We start from the raw sequence: 11,504 nt of genomic DNA, 5'->3' as shown, positions 1-11,504 counted from the left end.
AAAGAACAATCATAGCCTATAGACCTTAGCTATGCTGACCCATCCAAATATACCTAATATATCTGCGTTAATTTTAGTAAATACTGAGTATTTTCAACGTCTATGGTTAGCAAATGTATAGGGACCTTTATATATTTTTTAATATTTCTATTTCGAGTCTGGCAACATTATACGCCGGCAGTGAAGAAAAGACAAGCGATCTTCACGAATTTAGCTGATTTTATTTTGATATTTTCGGGTATATTTTTAATTCTTGGCTTCAAAACATTATCATAGCGACAATGAATAGTTTTGTTAAGTCCGCGCACCGAGTTATACAAAGTTGCGTTAAAAGTACGGGCTTAGCTGGAGCTCTAGTCACCCGTGCACAGGCTCCTCCTGTAAAACGCGACTTTACGAGAGGAATATGGCACATGAGCTGTTCCAAGAGCTTAAATGGGCCTGCAGCATCCACCGGCTTGCTTCACAACCATTCCAACACATGCGGCTGTGGATGTGGCCTGAAGGCTTTACACACAAAAGGTAACCTCAAACTCTTGGATTTATAGGTTATGTGAGATTGCACCACGCTGAGTTCCTTCCCCTAACCGCCAACTTAACCTAATTTATTTTAATAATTTGTCTTATAGAGGAGGCTGATCAGGCAGACAAGCCTTTGGGTGAGTCTTTTCTAACTCCTTCCCTGCTTCCTTTCCTTGACTATAGTTTGGTACTGTACCCCGAGCACGAAAAATTATCGTTCTGGTTATGGTAATCGTAATCGTATTATTTTCTATGAAAACCAGAGCAGCGCCGCTACGGTCGTTTGAGGAACTAAAACTTTATAGCACGAACTTAGTACTCTTGTAATCGTTATCGTAATCGTATAGTAAACGATAGTTAAAGTATGGAAATCATAGCACGAACACACTTTTGACAGATCGTATCGTTTTTTTCGACAGCTAACTATCGTATCGTGTCTCACCGAGCATTTTACAGTGAGAGAACTCTCGTTTTGGTTGTGTTTCGTGATATAAAATATTTTTTAAAATAATAATGGGTGATTCAGTGCTTTAAAAAATGTCTATGTTATCAAGGAACCGTCCATTACGTAGTTATTACTACTTATGGCGTTTATTTAATAGCATTCAAGAAGAAGAAGACGAAATCAGAAGGTAACTATAAAATTGTATAAAAAATATTTTTGGATATTTATTATTTTTTAAAGAAAATAAAATATTTTTGCTTTTTATTTTTTACGCAGAGAAATAAAAATTAGAAGTTATTTGAGGTGAAATTTCAAGCCCCTAGACTTACACGAAAGGGAGTTTATAAAGAGGTATCGTCTCTCTAAAGCTGCATTCCATTATATATGTATTGAGCTTAAAAATAAAACCTCCTTAAGATCCAGCATAAGAGTCGATTTAGAACATAAGGTAAGGTGCTAATTATTATAATGAAAAAAAATTACTATGAGTTAGTGAAGTCCTAGTTTTCCTATATAAATTTACTTTTTACAGGTATTATGCGCTCTATCTTTTTATGCAACTGGTTCGTATCAGCGAATTGTTGGTATGGGCAAATATTTAGGGCAGACCACAGTCAGTAAATATATAACAGAGGTTACTAATGCCCTAAATAACAGAAATATATTAAGCAAGTTCATAAAATTTCCTACCAATAGAGCTGAAAGAGATATCATCAGGCAAAAGTAAGATTTATATTTTATCCATGGTTTATTTATTTTAAATTAAATTCAAATAAAAGTTATGTAAAGGTTATTTTTCCCTATTTTTTGCAGGTTTTATACACAATATGGATTTCCCGGCGTTCTTGGGTGCATAGATGGATCACATTTCCATATATTTTCACCACCAAAGGATGTGGAACATCTTTTCTTTTGTCGAAAACATTATTATTCCTTAAATGTGCAAATGGTAATAATATGAAATAAACTATTTACTACTACCTACTCTTATACCTGCTTAAATAATAAGCACAATGCATAAGATTTATAATTAAAACGTTTTCACAGGTATGTGACAGCGATGGGCGAATTTTAAATATTAATTCGCGTTATGGTGGAGCTACACACGATGCATTCATTTGGGAGAATAGTGCCGTGAATGAATTTATGCAAAGACTTGACCAAAGTAATGAACATACATGGCTTCTAGGTGGGTTGCGTATTGACGATTATATTAATTATAGTCATATAGGTAAAATAACTTCAATAAAATCAATAAAAAAATTTAAAAATTCATAAAGTTAATTTTAATTATCATATTATTTTTTTTTCATTTGCAGGTGATTCTGGATATCCGCAAAGACCTTGGCTGATGACACCTATTACCGACGCAGCTGAAAATAGTCCTGAAGCTAAATATACCTCCGTTCATGGTCGAACAAGGGTGGTTATTGAAAACACCTTTGGACGATTGAAAAATCGCTGGAGATGTCTCAGCAAGGATCGGACTTTGCATTATAAGCCTGAGAAATGTGCAAGAATTATAACTGCATGTAGTGTTTTACACAACTTGGCCCTTCAATTTAATGTTCCTGATCCTGAGTCTGATTCTGAACAAGTTTCAGAGATCGAGGACGTTTTAAGACCTGTGGCACCAGAGGAAAGGGCAGACACTGGAAGGGATTTACTGATTAGGGGCAGAGCAATACGAACTCAGTTGGTACGAAGAATCAATAGTTTACATTAATAAGGATATAGATTGTCAAATTACAAGGATTGATTATGTTAGTTATTAGATAAATGATAAGAAGAATATACATCAATAATTTTAATAGTTAAAAAAAAAACTTAACATTTTGGTTGTTTTACTTATCACTTACCTCTATAATATAATACTAACTAACCTTATATAAAACTAGTCATTCATCATGCTTTTTTCCTTCCAAACATTTATATAATACACTCAAAGCTTCTTTCATAAATTCCAGCCATTTAGCTTGCAATTCTAGCTCTAAATCTCTCTGCCGTATTTTCTCTTTCTCCAGTTCAAAATACCTTCCATCCCGAATCATTTCACCATCATTTTACCTTCCATCCGATCCATTTCAGCACTTAAAAATAGATCTGCTACATTTTTAGTTTTGAGATTTTTTCTTTGGTTGTGGAGTCCACTTCCTAGTTTGTGGTGGAGTTGGTGCTCGAGGCGGTTGCTCTTGGCTGGTGCCAGGTTGGTTCCAGTCCTCATCCCCTGTAATGTTTAATAAGTTATTTCAATAAATCTTTATCCATACAGAGTGATTGGCATTATTTTTTCTACATGCTCAGAGGAACCCTGAAATCGAGAAAAAACAAAATAGCTGATCTTCAAGTTAGCTATTCAATTTCGTATGGAACAGCTGACTAAACATGTAGACAAAATATTGCCAATGTATAAGAAATCAGTAAAAGAATAAATACATTGTATAAAATTTATTTAAGTTAAAGCAAGTAATTATTGTTTATATTTACCAAACATACATATATTTAGTAGAGGAGAGGGCTCCCTCTGAAAATCAATCTCTTCTACTGGGTTTATGTCAACCTCCTGTGATGCCAACTCCACTTCTTGTTCTACCTATGAGTATGAAAACAAACAAATATTAAATCCTACTATCATATAACCACCATAGCCAAATCTTTGACTTCAATATTTGGCTTCTTTACTACACAGGTGTCATGATTAGTTTCACAGAAGTAATTAAATTTAATGTGACAAATAAAACACAAATATTTTACTTACATGTTCAAAACCAACTTCAGGGATGGTATTCATGCCTGAGGCAGCCTGCTCTCCCATAATCGCCAGCACTCTGAGCTCTAAGTCTGTGAGGCTTATCTTCAAAGCTGGACCACCCCCTGTTCCAGTCATGCTTCTATTTAATTTGGCCGCCTTCCTTTTTGTATTATTTTTAAAATCCGTCCAGACCTATAAAGTAATATACCAAACACTTTAACTTTAATTAACAATGTTTATAAAAATATATATTTAATGTCCTTCACGTAAAACTTACCTTTCGCCACTTTTCTTCCGTTCGGGAGTCACCAGTTCCATCGCAATTTAATTTCGCAGCGAGCTCCCGCCATTTATTTGTGGCCCACTGCCGACCCCTTGGGCCTCCAGTTGGTTTAGCTAAGTCCCCATTTCTATGTAAAAACAATACAAGGATAACTTTAGGTCACTTTAACACAACATTAAAAGTATTTCGACACTAAGTATTTTAAAAAAACTCACCTCTCCATGAACTCCACCATAATAACAAACTGTGTTGGACTAGTTCTCATCGTAGAACGGTTATTTAATAAATAATAATGCAACATCACATCGCAGGCCCTTTTAAATTCCTTGCACTTGCAAAAGGCAATAAATTTCACGAAATTCCACTTCATATTCTTTCTAATCTTAGTTCCACTTGACGAAAGAACTTTTACAAGTTTTTGGTTGATAGGTTTTTTTAATGCTAAGTTGACATTGACTAATAGGATAGGTGCGTTCAAAATATTTTTTGTTGCTAGGTCGTCGGTGACAAAAACACTCCTGATTTATATCACAGCTATAACTTTAGACGAAAGATTTTGTTAAGATTAGCATTAAAATTAATATGTTTTCTTGTTTTTAATAAAAATCGTAACAGTCAAGTCGTTTTTCAATTTATTTTAAAACCACAATTGCGTTACCGACATTTATGAACGCACTTTTTAACTACGTCGTGCTGTTTGCGGACAGCCTAAGATAACTATAGTATCGTATTACAATCGACTACACGATAGTAATCTAGGATAGTTTCGTGCTACCGATGCAATATCGTGATCGTTATCGAATAGTAAAGAATTACGATTACGATACGATAACTATATTTTTTCGTGCTCGGGGTACTGAACTGTGTGTAGAGCTACAAAATGTAATTATTTTCAACTATGTAGTATGTCACTAGTTGTAGTAAATAGATATGTACTTATTTATTATAAGTTGACAATAATTTAGATATTTCATCATCATTACAGTATGCTATTTTAGATACCTATACATACATGTATAAGTTACAAGGAATATGTGTTACTAAGTAAATAACAACACAAAGCATAAAAAGCATTTGTTATCCAAAGTCAACCAGCTACTGGTCTGTAGGTGATGGGTTAAGCTTTAGAACAGTGTAAAAAAATATATGCACAATATTTCAATTGATTTTTCGGAAATAAATATTAAAAGTTATTGCTTTTACCTTACCTGGTTATTTCAGAAGTCATATTGTGACACAATTAAAATAATATAAATTCACATTATTTTAAAATTACAATACAAAAACCCTGCAAATTCTGCCACACTGGACTCTTTCACACAAGAAGGGACCCAGAGCCATCTGCAGGGGACAGCAACTCATATTCACATCCAGAGACAAGATCTCTGTCTTGTTTCTGCATAAAAATATGAGACATTACCTACCACACAACATTTTGATTTGATTTAAAGAATCTCACAATTATATTTTCATCAGTATCACATTGATTGTGTGTGTGTCAAGTGATCAAGTGTTTCATAAGATGTAACAAAAAAATCGACATAAAATTGATTTTACCATAAAGTATGATCTCCTAAGAATCAACCCAGGTGTATAAATTCAAGATTAATATTCGCCAGATGAAACCATTTATAAACTTATTTCATCATAATATTGCATATTTTTTTAAACTTTGTTTAGTCTTGTCTTTTATATTAATATTAGTAATAAATAAGTATTACTATCTATAAACAGTAGAAAATAGTACATTTACAGCACAATCAATATTTTTTATTTCCTATAGGTGAGAGAGAGTTGGTGGAGTTCCTAACCGAGGAGATTGTAGCCGAGCGCAAAGCACAGAAGGTGAAGACCCTGCCAAAGGAAGTAGAAGGCTTTGTTGTCCAGGGAGACGGTGCCGAAGTGGTGCTGAGCAAGCAATTGAAGGATGAACTGTAAGTAGCTAAACTAATATGACCCTTATTGATAATATGACTCTTATTGACCCTTATTGATAGGTGAAGATAAAATAAATAATTGTCTATTTTTAAGAGCAACTGGACCATTGTCAAACATTGGATAAAATGAATGGATAAGAGTGGTTGTGAGTGTAGGAAGAGTGCTGTAAATGACGGCGTGAAGTCTTCATCGCGTGTCGCGGGTCTCGCAACTGTTCGTTGTAAATTGCAAGCTCACTAATATAGCCTTTAATATTCCATGTAATCTATACTATTATTGTAAAGAATTACACGTTTGTGAGTTGTATATTTGAGGTGGGTAGTCTCTGAAACGACTGAACCAATTACTTATCCAAGATTGCTGTAGGCATATTTTATCTCATAATTCTCACGGGAGGGAAGCCCGGCAATATCTAGTATTATATGTATTTGTTTACCAAGTTTCATTGAAATTTCGCTCTCGCTCCTAGTTTTTGCGCTTACTAAGTAAGCTAACAATAAACATAAAAATTGTCACATAAATTGAGTAAATGATCAATAATGTAATTATTGGGTTAAGTACTTTATCACTGAAATTGTGAGCAAAGCCCAAAATAGCTGCTAGCCTATATAATTAATACTTCGTCCACAGTGTGAAGATAACATTCAATGTGAACCACACAGTAGACTCAGATGACTTGGAGGGCGAGGTGCAGCAGGACAAGCAGGAGTTTGCGGAGATGCGCTCAAAGCCCCAGTTTGAAGTGGACATAGTTCGAGGAGACACCACACTCGGATTCACCTGCTCATACCTGCAGGAGCCACCACCAAGCACTGCTGATGAATATAGTAAGTTTATTAATGAATAATATGTCATGAAAAAGTCCACTAAAATTTGTTTAATAGTCTATAGTTAGTTTATATTCGGTTTCGCTGTGGCTTGTGGTTCCGTCGTAGAATAGGACCACTACATACCTATTTCCCACCTATTTATTAAAACAAAAAACACTGTTCACATATGCGACTGCCCAAAAAAAGAATGTTTTATTTTTTGAGATAGCATCAGCTATGTTTATGAATTTGTGAACTTGTGTGATGACTTATCTTCTAGCTATAACAATGACTATGTTTATAGTTTACATATCAAAACTGGCTAATCTCTTGAGAGTTATCATTATATTTACTGTTATCTTTACTACAGTCTATCACAAAGTTGACTGGCAACACTGAGCGTCGATCAACCAATCTTGATCTATTTGATATTGCAGTGCCAAAAAATGAAGTTCGTTAGAAATCCATTTTCTTCACTTTCTTGACAGACTGTATCGAACAATACAATCTTAGACTTGCCCCAATTGTGTTTGTCGCTATCGCTCTTCATCATATTTACCTTTGACAGAAAGAAACAAAACATTATTTAGGTTAAAGAATGTTTAAACTTTTTTATAAATGAAGGGGTTAATTGCTATGTAGTAACAAAAGTAATGTTGCATTCTGCAGATGACATCTTTGGCATTGATGAAATTACCATCTACAAAGGAGAATGGAACGACAAGGTGTATGCAGTCGCTGGCGACGTGCTAGACGGAGTGAGTAGATTTGATTTCTCATAATCTTTCATAATATCATGAGCATTTGTACCTAATTCCTCTTCTTTTAAATGCCATCTTTTTTATACCATAAAAAAGTGGGCAAATTTCATCGAAATCAGTTTTGAGTTTATTCATTAAAAATAAAAATTACAAATATTTACTCATTATACATCTCATTATAATGACAAATATTTATATATTTTTTTTTGTAATGAATAAACTCAAAACTGATTTTGATGAAATTTGACACACAGTTAGATGAAACCTTCAGGAGTAACATAGGCTACTCTTTTATTATGGTTACGGGCCGCTAGTATTGTATCTTCCATTTTAAACAAGTGATATAATGTCTCTTAACACTGGGCCAACGCGCACACGAAAACTAACATAAGATTTTTATCAATTTGTATTATTTATTAGCGAAAACCAAAAAAGAATGTACTATAGTTTTCTGTCTACAGAAAACTATAGTACATTCTTTTTTGTACTGTGTTCTAACACAGTTGACACAATTTAATTAAAAGGAAATGTTGGCCACAAAATACTTTATCCAGTGTACCATAATCGCCTGTTGTATATTTTTTTAGTTTTCATTATGAATTAAAAGAAATCGATAAAAATGTAATGTGGCGGCACTAGTTAGCCGGAAGCGCTTTGCCATCATAAGACTACATTTTTCAACCGTACATATTACATCATCATGGCTTTGTGGTTAGCACGGTCCACCCACATGCTCGGTGTCTAAGGTTCAAATCTCAGGACCCCTATCCATCATATACCCCGTTTTCTTGCCACACTAGACACTATAATACATGTAGTGATCAAGTGCCATATTCGGGGGAGAATATAATGCATCTACGTGAAGTCGATTTCCTGTATTTATGGGAAATATTCATGGAAATGCGACATTTTTTGTAAATCACATCATTTTTAAGTTAGTCAATGCAAAATAATAATTTAGTACATGAGTTTGGAAACCAATCTCAATCATAATGTATACTAGTTCAATCATAGACCACCGCTTCCGGTGAAGGAAAACATAGTGAGGAAACCTGCACACTATTTGACAGTTTAGTTCACTATCGTGTATACACGCGACTACTTGCCACTCCATAGGTCATGAAAGTCATGTCAAGATGCCTTTTGACAATTGGATAAAAATACTCGATAAGAAGATCTAAATATACTACATGTATGTATCTTTATGATAGCACAAACAAATCTACACACATACATTTGTGGACTTTGTTTTACAATATGTATTATAATATGTTAGTATTTTATACACAAGCTGTAATAAACAAAAACAATACAAGCTCATAAAGATAAGCCTTGTATAAATTATTATCATCAAATTAAATGTTTAATTACATTTTGACTAATATAAATACGAGTAATCGTTAAAGGATGGGAATAAGACTAAGATATCAACTTGCATACATTTTATACAATATAAAGCGAACGCTGCTCCTGCTCAATGTAGTTACCGATAAAATTGATCTTTTCACCTGTTCTCTCAGTGAATTTACGATAACGTCTTTAAATACCCTTTGTTATACCTATCCAGCCGCATTAGAATATGTTTTCTGTAAGGTTAGGTTAAGTTTGGTCTAAACTTATGTAACCGAGTTATGTATCTAATATATAAATTTACTAGTTGTAGATCGCGGTTCCGGCGCCGTCGAGAAGTAGCCTATATTTAAAATCACATTTGTTTAACTTAAAAGAAAGACCCACACAACACAATTTTACATTTGTAATGTAGTATTGATACTTCCTTAACCTCTATTAATTTATGTACACAACATAGCATTGTCAAATATAAAAAAAATGTTTTCATTGTAATTTCTCCTTTCATTGGAGAAATCTCTTGAATTTAATTTATACAACCTGAACTTTCTTTCCACAGTACTTGTACGACCTCCTAATGAATCTTCTAGAAGAAAAAGGTGTCAGCAATGATTTCGTTCAGAAACTGTCAGACTTCAGCACTGCGTACGAACATGCTGCATACATTAACCTCCTCGAGACGGTATCAAAGTTCACCATCGGAAAGTAGTAGTGTTTGACTGCACACGTATACGTGGTGGGTGTGGTGGTGTGCCAGTGTCGCTGAAGTACAGTACAGTAATTTAATAAACTGACAGTTAATTCAATATATTTATTGAAAACTACAGGACCTCCTTTTTTCTCTACTATACTTGACCATAAATGCAGTTAAAGTCTCAAAATGTGATATTGAATCTTTATGGTCATTTATTTTACAAAACATTTCGTCTTAATTACCGTGTTAGACGATAGTCAGTCTAGTTTATCCAATCAATTAAAATAATAAACTGCTATCAGTATGTTGTAAAAGTCAGTTTATTAAATTGCGCTATAGAATAATACATATATTGTAATAATTTGATAGACTGCCTCGGCACGATGACAGAGCACACAGAGAAGTTAGAATATATAATATACACTACTAAAAAATATCCCTGTACTACAGAGCATCGCAAATTTTCGCCATATGTTGTGAAATTTCTAGTGTCTCTTTGTGTTCTGTGGGTATGATCCTGAAACACTCTTTGTTTACATTTGGGTCTCTGATATTTTTCTCTATTAGTACTACAATTATAAAATCATTAAATACAGAACAAAATAATAAACATTGACTTCTCTAGAGGCGTGTGCATATAATGACGAATGAGTGATTATATTAAAATATTTGATAATGATAATGTTATCTTTCCCGCCTTTTTAGCATGGTATATGCATGGAAGAGCTGTATTATCAGTAAAATTAAAAGTTGTTTAAGAATTTTGATTTAAAATAAGATAGGCAAAGTCTATATTGTATGTTAAAATTTCAATTTAATTTTACGAGTTTTCCAGATAGTTCGTCAACTATCTGGAAAACTCGTAACATACTTCATTTAACTACGTCTAGTTAATTAAAACTTACAAGTCACTTTGAGGTTCAACAGAATTAGATTATTTTCTGTCGTAATTATCACGCTCTGGAAATCGATGAAAAATTTTGGAATAAAATCTCATAAGAAAGAAATATCCTCCAGTCAATGATCATGATCAATAATAATAACTCTGAGGATTAACTTTGAGTTAGTTGCATATAACTAGTAGATGATTTCAGAGACCGAAATCTAAAGAATTTATGGAGGCATCATTCACATATGGGGAGATAGAAGAGCATTTATTTTGCTTAGGACAGCTTTAAAAATAATTTTAGTTAGACACGTGAGTGTGCCGTTGATTATTGTTAGTGTTAAATATTAGTTTAAAACATGTCAATAAAATTGTCCAAAGTGATTTCGATTTTTTATTTTATTTTATCTTTTACACCTCTCACATTAATTTCCAGCTTATGAGAACGAGCGCCTTATGAATTTTATTATTATACAAGTCATTTTACAAGTCTGACTTGTAGTTCCAGAGATTAACATCTCAATAAAACATAGAAAACATTAAACAAGTTTCAATAATTATTAGAACGTGATATTTTTATTATGTACGTACGTACGTACGTAAATACCTGCGTAAATTATAAAAATATCCGGATCTGGCTCAGTATCACATTTTTCATTTTTTTGACATTTTTTTATGAAAGGTTTCTATAATACAAGTACCTAGTTACCTACTGCTAAATGAAGTAAACATGAACTTTACTATGCTAGATAGAAATAATTACTTTTAGTTCTCTTATTTCACATTTTCATGCACACCATATATTTAGGTCACGTTCAGATGCGTGGTCGGTCGTTATCAAAGTGATAGCAAAAATCCAGTATAAAAACTACGATAGTGGTGAGATATCGCAGTCTTTATAAAGCGAAGTCGTTCTTCACAATTTACTGCACTTGAGTTTCCCGCGCCGGAACCGTCAGCTGACGTTGATTTTAATAAACCATCAGCTGTCATTTACTTTTTTGTAAAAACATGAAGACGATTACTTGTCTCTTTCGTGCAATTCATATTTTGCTTATCACATG

General features: G+C 33.4%; 3 protein-coding genes across 4 annotated transcripts; 2 read left to right on the top strand and 1 right to left on the bottom strand.

The window, feature by feature from the left end:
• The first annotated feature begins 18 nt into the window (after positions 1 to 18).
• Positions 19 to 10,824, top strand: P32. 2 transcript variants are annotated; one of them, XM_053753587.2, is made up of 6 exons: positions 149 to 522; positions 630 to 659; positions 5,786 to 5,936; positions 6,571 to 6,767; positions 7,419 to 7,507; positions 9,420 to 10,824. In XM_053753587.2, the coding sequence occupies exons 1-6, from the start codon at positions 282 to 284 to the stop codon at positions 9,567 to 9,569; spliced, it is 858 nt and encodes a 285-aa protein (XP_053609562.1). In that variant the 5' UTR covers positions 149 to 281; the 3' UTR covers positions 9,570 to 10,824. The 2 variants fall into 2 exon arrangements, with proteins under 2 accessions (XP_053609563.1, XP_053609562.1); XM_053753588.2 differs by lacking the exon at positions 630 to 659 and having other exon boundaries at positions 19 to 522.
• Positions 716 to 2,955, top strand: LOC128674737 (putative nuclease HARBI1). The gene is made up of 5 exons (XM_053753589.2): positions 716 to 1,415; positions 1,500 to 1,690; positions 1,781 to 1,916; positions 2,015 to 2,156; positions 2,287 to 2,955. Exons 2-5 carry the CDS (start codon positions 1,554 to 1,556, stop codon positions 2,691 to 2,693), a joined length of 822 nt encoding a protein of 273 aa, XP_053609564.1. The 5' UTR covers positions 716 to 1,415; positions 1,500 to 1,553; the 3' UTR covers positions 2,694 to 2,955.
• Positions 2,941 to 4,277, bottom strand: LOC128674738 (uncharacterized). The gene is made up of 5 exons (XM_053753590.1): positions 4,218 to 4,277; positions 3,997 to 4,129; positions 3,726 to 3,911; positions 3,464 to 3,560; positions 2,941 to 3,194 (listed from the first exon to the last, which is right to left on the bottom strand). Exons 1-5 carry the CDS (start codon positions 4,265 to 4,267, stop codon positions 3,082 to 3,084), a joined length of 579 nt encoding a protein of 192 aa, XP_053609565.1. The 5' UTR covers positions 4,268 to 4,277; the 3' UTR covers positions 2,941 to 3,081.
• Positions 10,825 to 11,504: the final 680 nt, after the last annotated feature.

This window comes from Plodia interpunctella, chromosome 13 (genome assembly GCF_027563975.2).
Source record: "Plodia interpunctella isolate USDA-ARS_2022_Savannah chromosome 13, ilPloInte3.2, whole genome shotgun sequence".
NCBI classification, from domain to species: Eukaryota; Metazoa; Arthropoda; class Insecta; order Lepidoptera; family Pyralidae; genus Plodia; species Plodia interpunctella.
Note: the sequence above shows the minus strand (reverse complement) of the source record. Positions and strands in the feature narration are given on the sequence as shown.